This window comes from Ursus americanus, chromosome 9 (assembly GCF_024610735.1).
Source record: "Ursus americanus isolate L20-20 chromosome 9, mUrsAme1.1.p, whole genome shotgun sequence".
In the NCBI taxonomy this organism is placed as follows: Eukaryota; Metazoa; Chordata; class Mammalia; order Carnivora; family Ursidae; genus Ursus; species Ursus americanus.
Genome location: NC_142135.1, coordinates 38,154,583 through 38,178,654, shown reverse-complemented (window position 1 = coordinate 38,178,654; position 24,072 = coordinate 38,154,583). Strand labels below are relative to the sequence as shown.

The 24,072-nt window shown below is 41.1% G+C and overlaps 1 protein-coding gene across 4 annotated transcripts in view; it reads left to right on the top strand.

Annotated features, from left to right (window-relative positions):
• CPQ (carboxypeptidase Q) overlaps positions 1 to 24,072 on the top strand; it is a 439,142-nt gene that overhangs the window by 310,868 nt on the left and 104,202 nt on the right. For all 4 annotated transcript variants that reach the window (XM_045805901.2, XM_087864711.1, XM_087864710.1 and 1 more), the window contains exon 6: positions 23,910 to 24,001. In XM_045805901.2, the coding sequence (XP_045661857.2) occupies positions 23,910 to 24,001 (92 nt within the window). The remainder of the gene's footprint in view (positions 1 to 23,909; positions 24,002 to 24,072) is intronic.

Genomic DNA, 24,072 nt, shown 5'->3' with positions numbered 1-24,072 from the left:
TGCAGCAACTGAGTTTTTATCTATAATAGCATGCTACGCTACCCCAGTCATCATAGGGTGGCATGATTATGGTGGCAAAGACTTGAAAATAAGAAACTAGTATGTTTAAAATCTTCAAAAAATAAAAGAATGAATAGCATCCATTTTTAAAAAAAAGAACAGGTGTTTATGAAATAACAACTAAGTGATAATGAAATTAGAATGTACAGATACAAAAGAAAACCAATTAAAATTATTGGAAATCAAACGTATAGTCATTTGGATTTTTTTTTAAATTTCAACGGAAGGAATAAATAATCAAAGTGAGAATGCCATCAAAGAGAGACTTTATGAACTGTAATATGTAAATTAGAAAATTGTATAAAAGAAAGAAAAAAAGAATTGAAAATATTGATGATTTTGAAAAATAGGAAGTTTTATTATACATCAGTAAATAGTTCCAGTAGGAGAGAACAGAGAGAGAGTTGCTGAATATTTTCTAGAATTAAGGCAAGGCATGAGTATTCATGTTCAAAAAAGTTTAAAGGATGCCAAGCAAGATGACATTTTAAAAACTCCATCGTATGTTTACATTTAGGTGGAGCTAAAGAATATCAAGAACAAAATGTTTGCTTTTTGGAGTGGGGAGATATGAAATGGCACTGATGCTTCCCTTAATTACCGGGGGTTTAGTCTTGCATTCTATTGTAAGAAAGCTTTCTTCCTTATTGATTTAGTTGTTTGCCTGCTGTCACTTCTCATGTAGTCATTGTGTTGCCCTCCAACTCAGTTTAGTTTGCTGCTGTTTTTGACTGTTCACTAGACAACCCCAAAACTGTATTTGTTAAGAAACTTTCTGTGAGTAACAAGTAAGAATTGTCTATGAGACAGAGGACTGCACTTAAAGCAGCAGCTACTACTGCTGTAATAACAATAGCTTATCTTTATGGGATGTTTTCTATCTACTAAACGTTTATAAGGTTTTTCTCATTTAATCTTCATAATATCCCTGTGAGGCTAGTACTACTGCATCATCCGCATTTTCCAGATGAGGACCCTGAGACTTAGCTGGAGAAGCTGAAGTCACTTGCCCAAGGTCCTGTAGCTTTAACTAGTATGGTCAGTGGTGCATCCTAGATTTTAAGTCAGTCGAATTCGGAGCCCAGATTCTTGGTGACTATTCTATGATACCTTTTTTATTGAGAAAGAGAAGCCTTTAAGAAAGCTATGGGACTCCCAGCAGTCTTTCTCAGCAGACTTTCTCCTGTGAGATTGTGTTCTAGAACATTGACATTGATGGAATTCTGATCCTCCTTACGCAGTGATTGGTTGTTTTATAGATGTTGTACTTTTTCAGATCCACACGTGGCCAACATCATTCAGGTGCATAATCATAAGTACTCTGTCAGCCAGTCTGGTTACCTACTATGATATGTTTCTGGGGAACCCAAAACCCTTCAAGGCTCCAGAGGCATAGAACTTACTTGCCGTTTACAGAGCCCTAAGAATTTTCTGTTGCCAGAACTCCAAAGTCTTCCCAAGCTACTCCGTGGATTCTAATAGAGGAGCATTTCCTCTCTACTCTCATGTCTTTCCCTTGAAAGCAGATGCCAGTTCTACTTTTGAACTTTATAAGGTTGGGATGAGAAGACCGCTTGAGCTTCTGATGGATGACTCCACAGAAGGTCAAAGTTCCTTGGTCTTCAAGGAAGTCCTTCAGACAATGGACTAGCTTCCTTGATTGTAGCTGCCCAATGGCAGTTCTCCCCAGAGGTTTTCCTACATCAGGAGAGGATGGTGGAGGTCATATTGAAGGACAGAATAAGGAAACATACCCACCAAAGAAGCAATTTGTTCCCAAATTTCCACTGAGACCTTAGGGGAAAAAGTCGTCTCCTGCTAACTCTGCATGAATCAAGGTTTTAGATATGGCAGAATTTCTTCAGAAACTGAAGCCAATAATTCAGCCAGAGAATAAGGAGGACAGCAAGCCTAGTAATTATTGATGAGGTCACAGAGTTGACTAGTCTTGCAGCCTATAGGTCTGACTTAGATCCTCTGCTCTGCAAGTTAAAAATTCTGTGACTGGGGACCCCTCAATGAAATTATCTTATTTTAGCTACTGCATTGATAAAATTAATGTAATCGTAAACACCGATTTCTTGGGAAGATCAAGAAAATTCATGTTAAAACTTTTTGAAGCACCTCAAAGCACAGCTTAGTTCTTCTTAACCTGGAGTTTTTGTTTTGGAGGAATACAATTGTTCTGCAGTTCTTCGACTTTACTTCCCAGGACTCTACACACTCTGTGTACGTATACACACCTATATATTTCTCTTGAAGCCTGAGAGTCTTGGCCCCTTCAGCTGTAACCAGCTTTGATGCACTTTGAGACTCTATCGCTAGATTCCAACATGGAGTTACCTCGGTTCCGTTCCCCAGGTAGCCTGCTGCTACCTAGCTCAGCCTGCAGTCATCTGCACACTTTGCCAAGTGAATCTGATGACTAAAGGGTTGGAGAAAGGCCTGAGATAAGCCTGGGTGCATACTGACAGCCTGTGCTTGGAAGGGGCCTTTAAAATTGTACTGTTTCTTACAATGCCAGACCAAGTGGGGAGAGAAGAATTCTCACGGTTCTTGGGGACATTTATGGAGCATCTACCTTTCACCTCATCCCTCTGCTAGATAATATTATTTTCTTGATAGCAGTGATCACTATGACCTGTGATATGTGCACCTGTCTTTATTTTCAGACTTAGTAAGGATTTTGGTATGTGTTGAAGAACAGTAAAATTGAATATATAATACTAAAAATGAAATTACATTTTGGAATTAACCATGCTGACATCTTTTTCTTTAATTCTCCTAATTCATTTTTGTTATGTGAAATGTAAGGCCATCTTTTGACATGTTAGCAAGAAGTCTGAGGATTAAGAAGGACAGATAGTGAAGTCACAGAATTTAATTCAAAATATGTGAAGGAATTCTGATGAAATTATAATCAATAATATCCTTAATACATAAAATATTCAAACAAACCAATAAGAAAAATCCCCAGGAAGTAATAAATAAATTAGCAAAGGCTCAAAATATGTAATTCGCAATCAAGTTGAAAAATGTTAAATTCCAGTACTAATCAAATACATGTGATTCCGAACAATGAAGTAACATCTTTGCCTTTCTACATTAGTGATTTAAAAACACAGAATACTTCCTGGTAAGAGCACAAGAAAAAGGCATGTTCAGGTACTGTTTATGAGAATATAACTTGATACCAACTATTTGGATAGCAATTCGGCAATATATATCGAGAGCCTTAAAATTACCCTTTGACTAATTCTGTTTCTTATAACCTATCCTCAAAAAAATTCAAATATCTGAAAAAGTTTTATGTTTGAAACCAGTCATTATAATGTCGTTTGTAATGTTAAATGGAAATAAATGAAAAGTATAACCACTGAAGGACAGTTAAGTCGTGCTTCGTTCTAATGGACTATTTTACAGCCAAATAAAAATGTAATTTTAGGGAGACTGTGAAATAACAGATAAATATTTAGGTTGTAATGTAAAATGAAAAATACATGTGTGATGGGTCATATGTCTATATCAATATAGATATATAGATATACACGCACATATTACACATATATGTGTATGTATAATGGAACAACTTAAAAGAAATTTGAAAGCATGTCAAAGAATTGAAGGAAAATACCAAAATGTTAACAAAGATTATCTCTTGTTAATAGGGTTATGCCTTCTTTTCTCTATATTTTCTAAAATTTCCATGATTAATGCAATTTCTTCTAAGAGAAAAAGGAAATTTATTTTTTGAAAAATACAAAGTAATTTCCTATGGGACTGGGGAAAAGGTCTCCACAAACGTGGCCTGAATGGAAGGTTTGGGATTTTTTTCTCTAGCAACTGAGTATTTATGATCATTTCATATGGACTGATATAAAATCTGTTTCGAATAGCCAGCAAAGACTACTTCTCCTAAGCTAATATTTAAGAGTGTGAAGAAGATGGCAAGAAAAGTTTTATCATAGCTTGAATCCTAAACTATGCTAAGGCGCTTGATGGGCTTTGACATGTAAACGGCACATTAATGTTACTAGTTACAAATGAAACAACAAAGAGGTTGTAAGTGTAATGGAGTGACATCTAAATGTGTGAATGTGAGTATATAGAGTTGTGCTTTGTTTGTTGTTGTTGTTGTTTTTGCTCTGGACATTAAATCTCAATCTGTAGTCCTTCAGGGCTAGTCTCCCCACCCCAGAGGTATATATTCCCCATATGTGCACACATTGCGGCACCGAGCAATGGGGAACTTAAAAAGGTTATTGCCTATGTCATAGGCTCCGTGAAATGTGCTGACAATAACCACCGATATCCCAGGGAGTCCCTCTGCAGTGTAGAATCCTGAATACTTTCCCCAGAAATGCGTGGCAAGGGAAGCAAAGTCTAAAGAATGCCGGCAGTGCCTAACAGAGGCCTTGGTTTCAGGCAGCTGAGACTGTCAACCCGTCTGAAATCCTTGTACCTGTGGTATTTTGAGAGGTTATTTGCAGTTGTCAAAAAGAGGCTCTCAGAATTTCCAAAAAAGCGAGGAAGCAGTTTTGAAACCAAGAAGATGTACACTTTGCTGAAGGGATAGAAGTGAGAGTGAATAGGGAGTGACAGCATCTAAGAATCGAGTTGCTTTTTTTTTTACTCTCTTCCCATATATATGTCCTGCTGTTTCTTAGATTTACCCAAACCTGACCCCAGAAAGGTGTCAGGAGCTTGAATCCAGCAGACACCCTCACAGGGATCTGTTACTCCAGCTACACCTGTTACAGTCAGTAAATAGGACGGCAGGGAATTGCTCTCACTCGGAACAGAGACGTGCAAGGGAAATAACATTTACGCAAAGCACATTTGTCGCCTTCTAAATATTTGTCCTATTTGAAAAATTCCAGCTCTGATTTCTTAGTCCAAATTGTAGTTCAGCCAAATGTAGCTGATTCTTCCTTATGGGGAGCTGGTTATTATTTTGTCTCTCCCTTTGTTTGAACCCCTGGAAACAAACAAGAAAAAGTAATACAAACAAAACACTTATTAAAATGTAAATACACTGGTTGGATCCCTGATGTGTTGTGCCAACAACCTTGCTGGCAGCCCAGGATGGACCCAGGTGCACAGGGAATGGACTTCTCTGGGCACAGAGTGGCCGGGCCTGGTAATTGACAGGCTCTCAAGGGAACCTTTTGTTACCTGACTTCTCGGGCAGGCTGCTGGCTCATTCTCCTGCGCGGAATAGTTGAAACTTGTCTTTCAACTAAAGGGAGTACATGGGGGCAGAGATGCTTTTTTTAGTTTGGCAACCTAAGTATATGAGAAAAACAAGCTGCTACAAAATAGCAGGAAAGCATGAAAAATGCTTTATGAAGAAACATAAAAGAAAACCAGAGGAAAGCATATTTAGCCTCAGTCATTAAATAGCGTACTCCAGGTCTCAGTCCTGCCTCCTCCCATCCCTCTCCTCCCAAAGTTTTGTGTGAAGAGGTTTTTTCTGTCGAACTCCAAACAGGCCCCAAGTATACCGATGTCCTTACCAGCTGGTTCTGCAACGAGAGGGGCATCTATTAAGAGAGAAACAACCTTGCATTTCATTTGGAGTTTTACAGTTTTCTATGCACCTAAATTTTTAGCCTCCAACTGTTTCAACAGAAGCTGTGTGGTGTTTTTCCAGCCAGATCTTTGAGTGCTCGTGTCTTCTCACGATGCCTTTGGCAGCTGATGAAAGCAGGCCCACCCTGCAGAAATGCCACAGGTACTGCGGAGAATAAAATGACACATGCAAATGCCACTGAGAACGTGCTTGCCTCCTGACTCATATTTTATTTTCCATAAAGAGGCTGTTTTCAAAACTGACAGTCTGTAGCCTGGTAATGGAAGATAATGATTAGCATAGCAAAATGGGAGTAATCATGGGGCTCTGTGACACTGTCCTTAGAAAAATCCTTTACTCATGCAAAGAATCTTTTACCCAAAGCAAAGAACTATTTCTAAAATGGCAAATGTGTGTAAATTTTCAAAGTGGATTGTGATTTCTCCCCAAAAACACAGGCAGCCAGAACACAGTTATGCTTCACAGTCTAAGGTGATCTAATTCTTGAAATAAACCTTATTCTGGGTTTCTAGATGGGAGGGGAAATTGTTATTGCTTATAATAAAGAACAGGCTGTTTTTCTTACTTGGGAAACTCAAGGGGATGAAGCAACCGTTTTAATACTATAAAGAAGTGGGCTGTGAAACACTGGGATAAGTCCTGTTTATTTAACATTTAATGCCCATGGTCTGTTAGGCACGAGGAGACGCACTCTGGTGCTGTTATTTAACACTGGAACAGTAAAATAGTCTAGCTAAGATTAGATTAGGCAGTTGACTCAGAGTCCTCCAGCTTCAAGGCTCACAAATGAATAAATCAACATTGTTGCCATACAGAGGGCTTGAACATATGTGTGGCTAGTATGTATGGTTGGGCAATGAACCGTCCTCCCTCTTTAGGTCCTTGTAAAGCCTAAGCCTTGAGGAAATGACCTGACATCTCTATTTCTTAAAAACCTCTTTTTTTCCCCCCTTATAATCATAAAAATACATTTATTTTTCCAGTGACTGGGAGAATTTTCACTCCACATTACTTCAGGAACACATATCCAGGGTGAATATTCAAATAATGACAAAAGACCCAAGTGGCGCATGTTGTCCTTGGCGGTTCTTGCTCTGATTATGTGATGGTCGCCCCAGTGCCCTTGGCCATTGGTCACACTTGCTTCAGGGATGCCTGCGGTAATGGCGGCCGAAGCACTGGCTGCCTCATGTGAGTGCCCGATGTCAGCATGTTCCAAATAACGGGGACACGTGATTTTGAAGGCAGCACATTGGCCAGGATGTGGTGGGGGCGGGGGCACAGCAGAGGACCACGTCCTGGTGGGTCGGTGACACCCAGGGGAGGTCGTCTCCAGGCCACTTGGTGCCAAGTGCCCATCAGGGAAAATGGGTTTAACAGGACCGGCAGCCTGCAGCCCGTACCAGAAACAGGTCATGCTGGACCACTGCAGACTCACTCAGTCCTGGGGTGGTTCTTCGTGACAACACTTGCCGTTAAAAACCTCTTTAATGCCTGTTGTCATTTGAAGAATTTAAAGACAAAATTATTTGCTCAGGACAACTTGATGCTTTCTGCAACCGATCCCGCAAGTATACAGAAATAGACTTGAGCAACATGGTGGTGAGTCAAACCAAGGAGAGCCGGGAAGCTGGGATCGACTGCCCGGTAGACTCTGTAATCATGTGTTGATTTATGCTTGGACATTCTAGGCTGTCTGTTTCTACAAATATACCTTCGACTTGTGGCCAGGGTAAACCCAGTGCTGAGAGACTCGGTCTTGCCTTGGACTAAGTTCCTCACTTTTCAGTTGGTGACTGGCCAGAGAGGACTTTTCTGCTCGGTGTCCTGGGAGTGCGTGTCTGATGATATCACCTGTTGTCAACTTCATCCCTTGCCTGCACCTGCTTCTCACAGGCTGGATCCCCCAGGGAGTCAGCCCCCGCCCGCTGGGCTCACCGCGGGGACTCCTGTGCGGGAACATGGGCTTAAACCGTGGGCTTCAGGATCGAGAGGGTTCACGTCCTGCTTCTGCTATCATTATGCGCAGTAGTACAGCCCCCTTGTCTGCCATTTCACTTTTCCATGGTTTCGGTTGCCCACCACCAACCGCCGCCCGAAGCAGATGATCCTCCCGCTGAGTGTCGTCGGAAGGTCAGTAGTAGCCTGGCGCTGCTGTGGTCACGGTGTGTGTGTCACTCCCGGCACTTCATCGCGCCACGTGGGCAGTCTGTCATTGCGCATATCACAAGAAGGGTGAGCACGGTACAAGATCCTTCGGGAGACCACATTCCCATGACTTTTATTACTGTGTTGTATTGTTATCATCGTTGTATTTTATTATCAGTTATTGTTGGTAATCTCTTCCTGTGCCTGATTTACAAATTAGACTTTATGATAGGCGGGTACATTTAGGAAAAAACAGTGTGTATAGAGGGTTCAGTGCTACCTGTGGTTTCAGGCATCCCCTGGGTGTCTTGGACCCTATTCCCTGCAGAGAAGGGGGGATGACTGTATGTGACCGTGAGTGAGTTGCTTCACCTCCCTCAGCCTCAGTTTTCTAATGTATACAATAGGAAAAATAAGAATGCCTGCAACCTTGTGTTACAGTGAAGATCAAATGAGAAGAATTGAAGGAACTAATGCATAGAACGTGCTTAGCATATTGCCTTAGCATAAAATAGGCACTTGATAAATGCTAGCTTCCCTTTTCCTTTACCACATTATCAAACATCTCTATTCTCTAGTTGGTGTTCTCCTGTCTGTGTCAGGATCAGCACAGCCCCGTGGAGGTCTGTCTGGTTTGTATTTCTCTCATGACTGCTTCTTCACATGATGACCTGGTTGGCTCTGTGGTCTGGGCCACACACTTGTCCTTTCTGTGTCTCTTGGCTTTGGAGACAATCTGGTCCTACGCACAATGCCTCCTTAACATACAAGTCCCTCGGTATTGGCAGCCTTTGCACAGCCAACCCCTAGGCCCCAGCAGATCAACCCTGGGCTCTTGCCCTCTATCCACATGAGCCCTGTGCTAGTGTCTAGCACCCACAGTGCACCTTCCAATGCCGCAGAAAGCGAGGCCAGATGGACATCTTCCTCTCTGGATTCTTCGATTCTATGTTGGATAGGTTCCAGCGTTCCTTCTGTGTGGTCTCCCCCATGTTGCATTTGATTTTTCCTTATCGTGGAGGGTGAGTGCAGGGCCTAAGGAGCAAGTATGGTTTGCTGACGGCTTCCCCAAGGAGGGGGATGTTGGCAAGAAGTGCAGGAAGAGACAGAGTAAAGTGTCCACATCTTTTCTTGAGTTTGTGACAGTGCCGTTTATGGTCACCAGTTTTTATTTAAGGAGTTACTTATCTATGGGAAAAAAGATGTTCTTTATTCTGTATATTCTTTAAAAAGAAACACAGGTTGCCATCTGGGTTTCATCATTTGAAATGGGACTTAATGTTTATATCATATCTGTATCATTGATATCCTAGTCATTTTGCTCCCTGGGTCTTCTTAATTCTCCATTAATTTTCCTTCCTTCCTTCCTCCCCTCCTTCTTTTCTTTCTTTCGTTCTTTCACTCACTCATCCATCGGTAACGCCAGGTGAGAGAGTCAGCCCTCCGAAATTCTAGCAGAAGGGGATGACTTTTATCAGAGTGCTGTGTGGGAGAGTGAAGATGGTGGTGCCTCCAGGCCTGCTGCTCACAGTGGGATTTGTAGAATTGCTGGGATTTCTACAAGCAACAGGCTGGTGGTGCTTGATTTTCTGTATCTTCGTACACTGCTTTTTTTCCTCCCCGCACATGGTGTTTATCTCAATCCCCATTTTCCTGGCTGACATTGCCCTGGAAACTTGAGGAGGGGTTAGAAGGTGGGGTCTGAGTGGAAAACAAGCCCTGTCCTCTGCAATGACCCCCATGACTTAACACTGATGACTCGGGACGGCGACTGTGAAGCATTCATTAAAAAGCAACTCAGTTACTTCTGCATTGTTTATTGAAGTGGTTCTGCCTTTGCTATTTGCCTAATTATTTTTGTCTTTCGTGTGTCTGAGAATATTCTCAATGTATGGGGTCCTGATGCAGGGTGGTCTAGTTGAAAAGGCACGGACACTGGGGTAAAAGAAAATCTGGGTTCATACTCAGCCTCTAGCACCTACTAGCTCCGTGACATTGAGCAAATCACTTACGTTCTTTTAGTCTTTGTTTCCTTATCTGTAACTTGGGGATAATACCCCCAGGCATCATAATACTCCAGGTATCATAGAACTGTTGTGAAAGTTAAGTGAGATAATGTCTGGAAAGAACTTAGCACAGTGTCTGGCATAGTGGTAAGTACCCAATAAATCCTGCTCCCTTCTCTCCCCCAGCTTTACCGCCCCACCAGTTGGCCAGCTGTCTCTAATACAGCATCAGAGGAACTGTAAATACTTGCGCTGTTATGTAACGGCTCTCCACCAATCTGCGCCTTGATCACCTTTCTGCCCTCCCTCCAGATCTGTTCCTACACTCAATTATGTCTCTCCCTCTGGTATAATCTCCCTCTGCGGAGAATACTGAAAGCTGGATGTTTAAAAAAATCCTTTTTCTGTAGGAGAACTTAAAACCCCCGCATGTCCTTGGGAGTTGTGTTTTCCAAAAGGATTTATCGTTGACACAAAAATTAATATATTTACATTCAGAGCTTCTTTTGCACAATAATCTTGATAATCATATTTTCCTGATTCTTGAGAAGCCCTGTGATTTTTGTGCACAGAAAATGCATTTTGTTGATTTGTCTAAGTGGATGCTAGGCTTATAAATTTTTAGATTCAATTTGATTATTTCTGGAGCTCAGGTTCCCAAAATGCAAGTGAGTCTTCAGCAACCTATATAGAAAATAAGTTATTCTCCTTCTCTGTTTCCTATTTATTTCAAGTTAGTGATGATTTTCAGACCCAGCAGTTCAAGACTTTTGTCGTTCCTGTTGCTGTAAATCTGAAATCCAGTGTTGTTCAGCTTTGGAATGTCTTAGGATCTGATTGCTTATCTCCACCAATGTCCTTCTTTGCATTGGTCCCAGTTCCCACCCCTACTGACCACATTGTCTACAGGCAATATTCTTGCCACTTTGTCTTTTTGATATTGAACAGTTTTAGGTGGAATTTGAAGGTGCTAATATGGACCTTTGAGTAATAGGAAGAGATACGGTAGTTTGGTTCGATTATATTCTCTAACGTGAGAGTTTCACCTAAAAAAAAGGTGGAAGAAGGTACAGGACTAGTCAGATCTTCTCGTGCAGCTTCTTGCTTGGGAAAGCAAAAGCCTGAAGTGGTTGAAAGCATGGATTGGGCATGGATTTTGAGCAATTAGAATCCCAGCTCTGCCATTTTCTAGTTGCGTAGTATTGGGCAAGTGACTTAATTTCAGGTATAGAAATTAAGTTTCTTTATTTGTAAAAGGGGAAGGCAGTATTACTTGCTTCACAGAATTAAACAGGGTAATGTTTCTAAAATGATATGGAATATTATCTGGAAACATCTTAGCACAGTGTCTGCTACAGTACCGAGTGCCCAGTAAACCTTGGTCCGCTCTCCCCCAGCTTGCCCTGAGTGTTGTCCATCTCTAAAGTCACATGGGTGACGCTGTAAATGCTGTACCACGATGTGATTGCTCTCCTGTAGTTCTTGCCTTCATTACCCTTCTGTCTTACCGCCCAGTTCTATTTTGAACCCAGTTCAAGTCTCTCGCTCTCTCTCTCTTTCTCTCTGGAGCGACTTCATTCTCCATCCAGAGAAATGATAACTTCATTTTTAAAAGATCAGTTTTTTTAGATGAATTCCAAGTGCTAAAACAATGATGATAGTGATGGCAATGGTGATAAGAATAATGTGGGAGTATCTTACTGTCTTTGTCTTCTAGACTGTGAATTTCATAAGTCCAAAGATCATGACTGGGCTCCTCAGTCCTAAATCCCTCAGTTCCTGGACCAGGGAAAGTTATTGAATGAATGAGTCTGATATTTTGAGTGGCTTTGATTATGTCATTTAATCCTTTTGATTTCTGCACAGTTAGTCCAATTGAATATTTGTTGATTTGTATATTCACTTCTATTACGGAATTTTAGTTTCTTCTTTTGTAGAATATAATTCTTAAATGTATGCTTGTGTATCAAAAGATGGACAGCAATGACATGTTTTAATAAGTGTTAAACATGGAAATTAAATATAAATAAGTTAGACTATCACAGGAAATAATGTTCTTGAAGCGTAAGTGTCTACACAGTGGGGGAAAAAAAAAACCTAGTAGTTTGATTTTAAGGTTTGAGGACAGGGGTCCTGGGAAAAGTTCTGAGAATGGAGGCATCACATTCCTTCCCACACTCAGCATATAACTGCATGGCTTTGGTTTCATTTCAGAAGTGGAGTGTTCTCGGACACCAAACACACCCTGTAAGCTCAGCCCTAGGAGAGCAGCAGATAAACCTGGGGAGTCTTTCTAAGGTGACAGTCCCCTGAGATCTGAAATAAATTTTGACAAGCTCCCGTAAATACTTTAAACAGACTATATAAAATTTCTTTCTTACCCTAACAGCTTTTATACATAAGATGTGACACAATGACCTAGAAAAGCAAAAGCTCCATAAGGTCAAATAATCGATTACCTTAGTAGTGTAAGGTTCGTAAATTTTGAAGCATTGAAATTTCATGCAAACACCCCTGAGTTTGCTCTGAGTTTTCTTTTATCTGGAGAATACAAATGTGTCTCACACTTTCCATAACCGAGGAATAAAAATGTTTGAGATAAACAGCACGTCTCTTGGAAGGCCAAACACTTCTCTTGAGAAAATGCCAGTCCCATGTCCCTGTGGATATGTTCAGTATCTGCAGAGGCATCAATTATAATATTCTAGCTCTAACGGAGATTCAAAGATTCTGGCCTCCTTCCATGTCCCCCACCTGCCTAAGCCCAGAATTATTTCCAGGCTTTACTTTCCCTTAGGCAAATGTAACTGGTAACTGATTTAATGTTTAAAAATATTCTCCGTCCAAACGTTCTTTTTATAGATCTAATCTATATCTGTCTTATTGCAACTTACAACTATTTCCATTAGGTGTGCTAATCCAGTCATCAACAAATATGTATAGAGCCCTTTGATTTACCAGGAGCTGTGTGTGGAAACCCAAAGCAGAAAGTACATTAATTGTGATTAATTGCCAAATAGGTGAAACAGAAAATAGAAGTGTTGAAGTTCAGAGGAAGGAGAGAGTGGAACAGGAGGAATTGGAACTGGGTTTTAAAAGATGGTTGGGATATAGGTAAGTCAAGAGAAAAAGGAAGGGCAAACGGGACAGGATAAAGGGTCTGAGGAAAAGTACAGAGATGGGAAGAAAATGAAGAGACTGATTTACCTGGAATTGAGGCTTTGGAAAGGGGAGTAGCTGGAGCCAAGTCTGGAAGGGCAGATTGGAACTCGTCTGTGTAAAGCCTCAAATGCCATGCTAATTAATGCCGGTGGACTCTAGGTTATAGACCAGTGGCCTCTGAAGCCCGGCACGCCATAGGATCATCATTTGGGTACAGGAAAGTATTCTTTATCTAAAAAAGGAAATACATTTTACTAATTAATATATTAAGTGTATTGACAGTATTGTGTATGTGTCATTTACACATAAATATACGTATGTATGAATGCATGCTCAAAACTGTGTTACTGATAGAGACGCATGTTCAAAACGAGTTCGGAGGCAGACTACTGCGTAGACGGTAAGGAGTGATTAAAGATTTTCATGAAGCCAGTGACATGTTCAGAGCAGTAATGTAGAAAGATGAATCTGGTGGCAGTTTTACAGAGAGAATGGGAGGAAACAGTCGGCGATTGCAGTGATTGAAAGGGCTTAAAGTATGGTAGCCACAGTGCAGTGGGAATGGAAAGGAGGGGACGTTTTGATGGTCTTGTTTTTTCCGTGGTGAGATTTTCCTTTAGCAGAGACATTGGCTGATCACTTTGGGAGCCAAGAGTGGAGTAGTGCTCAAGAAGATGAGGGTTTTGTTGTTGTTCAAAACTAATTTCAAAAAATGTATTGATGCTCTCAAATGTGTTATGGCCTGAAAACCTAAACTTAAATGAAACCAAGAATAAAAGTTATGGTTAATTATTGGTCAAAAACAAGTTTAGGTGACCTCAAACTAATTTTATACACAGAGAACATCTTGAAAAATGAAGATAAAATCTGTCCACCATAACCCTAAAAAGGAACACTTGAAAGAGTTCCCAGAAGCTTAATGAGGGCCCTGCGTTATAAACAACTCGTGCTCCATGTCTGCTGTTTGCTATTGAAAGCGGATCCCAGAAATGTCCTCATCTCCGTTGCATGTTGGAGCTGTATTACTTTCTGATAATCGCCGATTCAAGTATAAACAGATTCATTCTTCTCACACATTACCATCTTCACGAGAAATAAAGTTTAAAGAACCATACTGATGAATGTGAATTTGTTAAGAGAAGTCTTGGTACTTGTACTTGATTTACCATCATTTTCTTAGATATTGTACTATGCGTTTAACTCTTCCCCATTGGATGTTTTTGTAGGGTAGATCTCTTAACAGAAATGTGATTCAGAGTTCAAATCTTATCATTAGCCAGGCTTCTCAATTTCTCCTTGCAGATAAAAACACTCTAAATAATGATAGGGAAGAAGAAATAGTATGTTTAAAGATGCCAGCTACATCAGACTTATGATCCCTACGTGATACTAACATAATCTTGGAAATATACTGATGGAAAGACCTACTACCAGACAATTTAAATAAGAAAAACAAATTCACATATTTTAACTCTAGTCAGGCAGCAGAAATAAACTTAACATTTGTCTCAATCAAAGTACAAAATACTACAGGTTGAGTGTGTGTGTGTGTGTGTGTGTGTGTGTAATCATTTTGGCTGAAAATGACTAGAATGTAGTATTGAAAAATAGATATAACATATTGACGCATATCAAAACAAAGGAGATAGAATAAAATTCCACAGTAGTAGAAGTGAATATTCTTACATACTGCTGGTGGGAGTATAAATTGGTAACATATCTGTAGGACATTAATGACATTTTTCAAGAGCCTTAAAAACATTTATACTATTTAGACTTGAAATTTCTTCTTTTAAGAACTTGTCCTAAGGCTATAAACCTTAAATGTCCAATAATAAGAGAATAGCTGAAACAATTAAGAATCATTTTCTTGAAGATTATTAATTATAGTAGATAAAGGCCATATATGCCATAATTTTGAATGGAAAAAGTAGTATAAAACTATATATAAAATATCACTTTTATATGTATGTATATACATATTTGCATACAGAATTTATAAGGAAGTATAGCAATAAGCTTAGAGATTGTTTTTGTTTCCAATTTTTTATTGTTTTCCTTAGTTTTCAGTGTTTTTTTTTCAGATTTTATTTATTTATTTGAGAGGGAGAAAGAGAGAGAGAAAGAGCATGAGCAGGGGGAGTGGCAGAGGGAGAGGGACAAGCAGACTGCCTGCTGAGTGCAGAGCCCAACATGGGGCTCGGTCCCAGGACCCTGAGATCATGACCTGAGCCAAAGTCGGATGCTTAACCAAGGCGCCCCAGTTTTCAGTTTTAAAAAGAATATATATTGTTTTTACAATCAGAAAAAAATATCTAAGTAAAAAATTAGGGAGAACTCTTGGAGTTCAAAATACAAATACCTATAATTTAAAACAGTTAGCTGATGGAAAGATTTCTATTGACCATAATGTATTTATTTCATGACTTGATCAACAAAAGCTGTTGTACTCCATTTCACCAGACCCATGCTGCAAAAGTCAATGTGATAGCAGCTGAAGCAAACGTTGACGCTGAAGCATGTCTAAGTCTCTAGGCTACTGGAGTGGTTTCACTTGTGTTATCTGGGCTTTGGTTCCACAAAAAAGAGCATATCTTACCAACTTCCTAAAGTCAGGAGGCACTAATACGCTCTAGATTAAATGAAATTTAAATTAAATTTATTTACACTTACATTAATGTATGTAGGCATTCATTCATTCATTCATTCATTCATTCATTCATTCATTCATTCAATAAACATTTATTCACCGTTTGTTGACTGTCAGGTCCTGGACCAGGATGAGGAAAAGGAGAAATGAGTCAGTCTCAGGAAATTAATGGTCTGTGGGGAGAACTACATTTAAGTGTGGTTGAAAATGAAAAGAGTGGGGGCGCCTGGGTAGCGCAGTCGTTAAAGCGTCTGCCTTCGGCTCAGGGCGTGATCCTGGCGTTCCGGGATCGAGTCCCACATCAGGCTCCTCCGCTAGGAGCCTGCTTCTTCCTCTCCCACTCCCCCTGCTGTGTTCCCTCTCTCGCTGGCTGTCTCTCTCTGTCACATAAATAAATAAAATCTTAAAAAAAAAAAAAAAGAAAATGAAAAGAGTGGTAATATGAAGTTCGAGAGGAACATTGAGAAAGGAGTAGCCAACTTTGCCCTAGAGTTAGGGGAGCATTCCCAGAGAAAGTAATATTAGAGATGGGCTTTGTTGAGTGAATAGGAGTTTGCCAGATGGAAAAAATGAGGTGGCATTCTAGATAGGAAGAAAAGGATATACAAAAGACCAAACACCTGAGATAGCATGGCATGTCTTCAGGGGTGGATGGGAAATGTGATGTCACCGGAGCTTAGGATAAGAGGCAGAAGCGGTGGATGGGAGTGGGAAACCGGTTAGGGCCAGAAATGGCCTCACGCACTGGTAGTCCTGGTGTTTCTGCTTCAGCAATGATTAACGGTGATTTTCCTGGCTAAAAGAATCCTAATCATTATAATGAGGTAGGACTCTTCCGTTTGAATTATGGAAATTAATAACTGTTATGACCTGTTCCACAAACACAGGTTATAAATATGTTCACATCTCTTTAATCTCCTTTACAGTTAATCATTCAAACCGCCATAGTTCTTATTAGCAAGGAGTCTGTTATCTCCCCTTGAGGTCCCTCCCACTGCTTCCAGATTGTCCATGAATCCTGGGACTTTACTGAGGCCGAATAGGTCAGTCCTCCCCCAGAAACCTGTAGTTAGGTCCACCTGTGACTGCTGTTCCATCTGGCCACGGCATGGCACTATTTGTACCCCTGAGTCACAGTGGTGCTGATTTGGGGTAACAAGATGACAGCTCTCTCTCCTCAGCTGTTACTCCCTAAATCATAACCTCTGTGCCAGGGTAGCTGGATCTGGAGGAGCTTCCGGGGTTGGCCACATGCGAGGCTGAAATTAGCCCTTCCCCTAGAACCTTGGGTGACGGTGCTAAGCCCCAGTAACAGCCCAGACTCCTCCCATCATCAGGGTCACTTTATTTCAATTGTTCCAGGACTTTCTCTGTCCCGGGACCTTAGTCATTGTCGCCCTGACCCAACAGGCCTCTCATCCCCAGCTCCCAATCCAAGGAGGTGCGGGTGAGGACACTGGGGCTTTCCTCCTAGAAGGCCCTGGACTCCTCTTACACACTGATTTGCCTCCTGCCCAATGTCCAGTTTGTTCCTCCTGATAACTCAGAGGTAGAAGCTTACAAGATGGAGTATAAAAGCCAATTTACTTTTTGGGTGTTGAGTTTGAGAAATTATTTATAGATTTTGGATACTCGCCCTTTGATATGTCATTTGCAAATATCTTCTCCCAGTCCATAGGCTGCCTTTTAGTTCTGTTGACTGTTCCCTTTGCTGTGCAGAAGCCTTTTATCTTGATGAAGTCCCCAAAGTTCACTTTTGCTTTTGTTTCCCTTGCCTTTGGAGATGTGTCTAGGAAGAAGTCGATGCAGCCGAGTCACAGAGGTTGCTGCCTGTGTTCTCCTCTAGGATTTTGATGGATTCCTGTCTCACATTTAGGTCTGTCATCCATTTTGAGTCTATTTTTGTGTATGGTGTGAGAAAGTGGTCCAGTTTCGTTCTTCTGCATGTGGCTGTCCAATGTTCCCCAGCACCATTTGTTGAAGAGACTGTCTTTTTTCCATTGGATATTCTTTCCTGCTTTGTCGAAGATTAGTTGACCACAGAGTTGAGGGTCCACTTCTGTGTTCCCTTTTCTATTCCATTGATCTATGTGTCTGTTTTTGTGCCAGTACCATGCTATATCAATGACTACAGCTTTGTAATAAAGCTTGAGGTCCGGAACTGTGATGCCTCTAGCTTCAGTTTTCTTTTTCAATATTACTTTGGCTATTTGAGGTCTTTTCTGGTCCATACAAATTTTAGGATTGTTTGTCCCAGCTCTGTGAAAAATGCTGATGGTATTTTGATAGGGATTGCACTGATCCCTAGATTGCTTTGGGTAGCATAAAAATTTTAACAATATTTATTCTTCCAATCCATGAGCATGTAATGTTTTTCTATTTCTTTGTGTATTCCTCAATTTCTTTCAAAGTGTTCTACAGTTTTCAGAGTACAGAACCTTCATCTCCTTAGTTAGGTTTATTCCTAGATATCTTATGGTTTTTGGTGCATTTGTAAATAGATAGTGGGATGGGGTAATTGGGTGATGGACATTAAGGAGGGCACTTGAAATAATGAGCACTGGGTGTTATATGCAACTGATTAAATCACTAAATTCTACCTCTGAAACTAACAATACAGTATATGTTAATTAAATTGAATTTAAATAAATTTTTTTAAAGATTTTATTTATTTATTCGACAGAGATAGAGACAGCCAGCGAGAGAGGGAACACAAGCAGGGAGAGTGGGAGAGGAAGAAGCAGGCTCATAGCGGAAGAGCCTGATGTGGGTCTCGATCCCATAACACCGGGATCACGCCCTGAGCCGAAGGCAGATGCTTAACCGCTGTGCCACCCAGGTGCCCCGAATTTAAATAAATTTTTTTAAAAAACCCAATTTATTGCCCTGTCCCAGTGCCCCCCCAAAGTGCCTAATTGCTTTATATTTATATAACTAAGATACCAAGCAATACTTTCAAGAACAAAAGATCTTCAAAGTGACTTTCTGTTCCTGCCTTATTCTAAAAAGTAGTTACAATTTATTTACTAAAATAATTGATATGTCCAACCATGCCTACTATTAAAAAAAAAACCACACAATGATAATGTGCTTATATACCTTATGACAAATTATGTAACTTGTCCAAGGTAGAAATAGGTCTTGACCCCAAAACCATGTGTCCAACCACTACACTTACTTGCTGCCTCTTCTCCTTCAATTTTGTTGCTAATATTTCATTATTTATTTTATACCTCAGATATTACATTAATCAGGTTTATTGCAGGAATAGAAATCTCTAAGTATAGGCACTCTTCTGAACTATTGATAAATGAGAGCTGGCCAAAAAGTGTATTTATGAACTAGTGCATTTATATGGAAAGTAAGTATACAGTATTTACGGTAAGAGAAAGTTGTCTTTTCTCTGCAAAGTTAGGTCACAGAAGGGAGAACAGTGCTCACAATTCTGGAGGGACTGAAACTGAACAGTAAATGAGCATTTGGGTCAATACACATTGTTAACAAATAGCATTCGTTAGAATTCGTGATTTGGGAAAGCTATCTACAAGGCAGGATTAATGTGAGTTTATTTTGCTTTGACCCCTTGGTGCAAGTGTAGGACAATCAACTGACCTTTTCAGTTTATCAGTTTAATGAAAGTCACCTCTCAGCCTTCTCATCTTTAAGTTTGATAATAATGAAAAACAAAGTCCAACCACATTGTTTTGACCTTTTCTCCTAGGTACTGTTTTCCCATTAGCATTATTACTTTCCTCAGTAAAATGAAAGCGAAATGCATGTGTATCATATTTCATAAACAAAACAAAATTCTGACACATTATCAGCAGTTTATGTTTTTTAAAGAGGAAAACCATATGCTTTAAAATGTGTGCTGCACTATCTGGAGTTCTTAATAGAAATCCCAGGAGGGCGAGAGACCCCTGAGACGTTTCTATACATCCAGCGGGGAATTAATTGCCTGTCTTCTGACAAAAGCTCAATGAGACCTGACCCCTGGACAGCTGAGCCAGAGTCGTCCCTCTCACCTCCATTTCTAAGACTTTCTTTCCGGTGCTTGCCAGGGCCCAGTGCTGTGTAGCTGGAGCCAGAGCGAGTGTTGTGAGTCAGCATCGCTACTGAGCTATTCGTTTACCCCAGTTCTCCTGCAAAATGAAAGCCCTGTGTTTGGCCTCCTATCACTGTGTTGTGTTGCTCTTGGTGATTTTGCTTTATTATTGCTGTTGCTATTTTATATACTTCGAATTCTTTCTTAGCTTTTAAATCTAGTTTGGATTTGAGATACACAATAAACTGTATCATTTAAAAATGGTAAATATAGATATTCTTACATCAGCTTGATTCAGTTTTCAGATTTATCCAGCCCTTTGACTTTATTCAGAAACTAGCAATTCTGATTGGCCTTCACTTTTAAAAAGTGAAGAACCTGTTTCGATTTACTTGGATGTGGATATGCTCTATGTTGGGATGAGGAGGCATTCCATACTGAAAGAGGTGGTATGCGTTTTTCTACAAAGTTAGATGAAATTTGTACTTTTCCCTTGGCTGAGTACACACTCTGAATAAACAAAGATATTCTTCGGTTCCTAAGGATGAGGAATGAGGACTACGCCTCTTTCCTGGCTTTCCCACAAGATCTCGCTGGTGATTACTGGCACAGACTGAGAAGTTGTATGGGACGATAGAGAAAGAAGCTAACTAACAATTCTTGAAAACCTACTATGTGCCACGGATTGTGCTTAATATATATTTGCCTCACTTCATTTAATTTTCTTAACAATCCCATAAGGCGGGGCGCCTGGTGGCTCAGTGGGTCAAACGTCTGCCTTCGATTCAAGTCATGATCTCGGGGTGCTGGGATTGAGTCCTGCCTCCTTCTCCCTGCTCAGCGGGGAGTCTGCCTCTCCCTCTTCCTGTGCCCCTCGCCCCATGCTCCCTCTCTCTCTCAAATAAATAATAAGATAAAGTCTTAAAAAAAAAAAAAACCAATCCCATGAGGCAATGAGCATTTTCTTTATTGTAGAGATGAAGAAACTGAGGCCCAGGGAGATTAGGTAACTAGCCCGAAGTCACAGAGCCAGAAGAGGCAGAGCAGGAAATCAAACAACACTTCCTCGGATTCAGGGCCAGCATCTTTCTGTGCCCCACACTGCCCGTCTGCAGACTCAGGTGGCTTGGGGACCCCGAACCCCACGCTAGGTTGAGGGTCTAATCATTGAATGAAGTCCCGTGCATTTGTCTTCAGTTTAGAGACAACCAGAATATCAGAGTAGAGACCTCAGAGATCAGCCAAGCATTTGCTTGACCACCGCTTTCCTAACCCCTCTCTCTGGCCCTTCACCTTGGACATGGGACAGGCACTGGTGTTCCGTGCTGACGGGAATGAGCTTCTCAAGGCCTTGAAGGAGGCTCCGTTTGTCTTTTTAGAGACAGCTATGCACCAACAGCTACACTGTTGTTGTTCGGAGGCCTTAGCATTCCTTGTTTCGAAGTGATTACTTCTTTATTATCTTAACATAACATCATTGGCCATCTGGCTGATTTGAAATGTGAAGGAGACTCATCCTGGACGATAATGATTTGCAGGTGGGGCACCAAATCTATAGGGATATTCAGGGCATTTGCTTTTAAAAAACGATTTTTTTTTCTAACCTGTGCTAACTGTGCTTTACCCTTATTGAGAGAATTCCATCATTTTAACAATTTGGTACTGTTTTGCTGGGAAGTGCAGAGATGATGTAAAAAGGGAGTACATTATTTTCCTTTTTATGGATAAAAAGAGTTCAGAATCTTCATTTGCAGTACTTTATCCTTTCTGATTTCTTCTATGTTGCAAGCAAAATGTCATTTGATTTAAATCGGCATTAGCACGTTTCTTTTAAAGAAACCAAAAATTGTGATTTTTTAAATATACTAAGTAGACGTCTTCCCACAACAAATTTGTGCTTTGAATGTGAGCAGCTAGTTTGACTCTGGAGCAGGCAGTGGGCATGTCAGGATTCCTTGTCAGCAGCACCTAAATGCCTATGAAAGAACTTTCTATCTGAGTGTTTAGATACCCCTTCTCTCTAGGGGTAAAATTGCTCTGTGGCTGGCTATCCATTATGTAGTTTCATAGTTTATTTATTAAATGTCTATCACATGCCACATTATCACATCTCATTTAATCCTCACAATAATCCCATGAGATAGTTACAGAATAAGTAAATAATATTCTCTCTGCTTTTCAGATAAGGAGGCTGAATTTCAGGTAAATCAGTTTCCCATTTGTCACACAGCTAGTGCCTAATGTTTGCAGGGCTCACCAGCTCTGCATGCCCTTTTTTTTTTTTTAAAGACTTTACTTATTTATTTGAGAGAGCAAGTGAGGGAGAAAGAACACACAAGCGGGGGGGGGGGATGGGGCAGGGGTAATGGGAGAAGCAGACTCCCTGCTGAGCAGGGAGCCCAACATGGGGCCCGATCCCAGGACCCTGGGGTCATGACCTGAGCCGAAGGCAGACACTTAACAACTGAGCCGCCCAGGAGCCCCTGTCTACCTTTTTCAACTGTAACAGCTTGCCTGGGAGTGAGCTAGCTGGAGTTGTAGGAGATGAGGCTAAGAAAGTGATGGAGGGCTTTGAATTTTATTCTAAGCGATGTACCAAGCTTTGGATTCATTTATTCATTCGGTACCTATTTATTGGGCACCTAATGTGTGCCAAACAGGCTGGGCACTAGGGGCATCACAGGGAACCAAGAAGCATAAACCCCTGCCTTCTGGAAGCTTACATTCTGGCTATGGGAAGTTTTGAACAGACAAATGACATGATCCAGTTTCACTCTTACAAAGGTCCTCTGGCTGCAGGGGTGAGAGACTGCTGCAGAGAGAGCAGTTAGGGGGTGACAGCAGCCCAGGCAGAAGACAGTGGGGTTTGTACCAAAGTGCTAGCAGAGGTGAGAAGCTGGGTTCCAGATGGACTTAGGAGAAAGCATGAATAGGATTTTCTGAACAATTCGATATAGAAATGTCTTGCTTTATGGCTTTAGTGGGAACTCGGGTCAGCCTCCGTCCTATACCTGTGCTCTTTTAATTAAGTTAAAATGCTCACGTGTAAAGTGGCTTCACAGCAATATTCAATTTAGTGGAAAACATAGCCCCTGTTCAGCTTCTTAGCACGAGGCCTACAAAAGGAGAATCCTTGCTGGTGCTGGGAGGAGGCAGGTCCGCGCTCTGTTCCCCAGGAGCATGTCCCCTCCAGACTGCAGTTGACCAGCCTGCTCCCTTGAAGGCCATGTGCCCAGGTGGCAGCCCTCATGTGCTTACACTTGAGATTTGTAGTGGGTCCATCTCAGAGCCACTCAGGGTCCTTCCCTGGGGCTCCCTGTGGTGAGGCAGGAGGATGGATCCTCTTAATAAGATTCAAGCCCAGTTTCTTGTTTTTCTGTCACTGTTATTTCTCTGAAATGACATTATAAGGTCCAAATCACAACAGGTATTAATTCTTGGTCACAAAATGGGACTTTTAGCGTTTTGTGTTCCCATTTTCTTAAGTTTAAGAAACTGACTTCCTTGCGGTTAACCTACTCACTCAAAAATGGTTCAAGATGTGCCAGATCTGGAAACAACTTTAATAACTTCCAAGATACAACATTGTATTTCCCAAGTCAATGAAATTGTCATCAAGCTGTTTGTAAAGTAATGAGGTATGTAAAATGTCATCTGCCTTCCATTTGTTTTCATTGACCTTAAGTGAATAAGCTCATATTTCCAAATAGTAGAGGAGAATGACCATGGGTAGCCGTCAACATCACCTCTGCTTCGTAGCCATGACATCACCGAGGATAGCGTGGGCAGCTAGCTATCCTTGTGGATTGAGACTAAGAGGCCATCCCCTACACACCTTATCTGGAAGTTGAGCCAAATGACTGGGTTTCAGTTAATCATTGGAAGACCGCCTGATCTGCCTAGAGTCCTGCTAACTGCATCTTCTATGTGCAATCTAACATTCCACTGACCTTGGCCATCCACGGGGTCCTGCTGGGCAGGTCGTCAGTTCAGGGTATGATTAGAGGCTCTCACTTCCTGGCCTGAAGGCAGCATTTGCACAACCCCTTTCTCCATTAACCTGCCCTGGAGATCAGCCCTGAGGGCGCTTCTTGCTGTGTCAGCCACACTCGGAATCGCATCAGCAGGAGATGAATATGTGTGCCTCTGATGTCCTCCTGCCTCCAGAATACAGATGAGGGGCCTTGCCATTTTTAAAAAATTTAAAATCAACTGAAGGATCACTTACTTTATGATTTTTCCCAGGGCTACGACCAAAGAGGACTCTGCGTTTGGTGCTCTGGACTGCAGAGGAGCAAGGTGGAATCGGTGGCTTCCAGTATTACCAGTCACACAAGGTAAGAAAGTAGCCATGGGTTGCTGGGCATTTGCATATGTAATGTTAGTGTGAATAAACCAAAAGCATCCC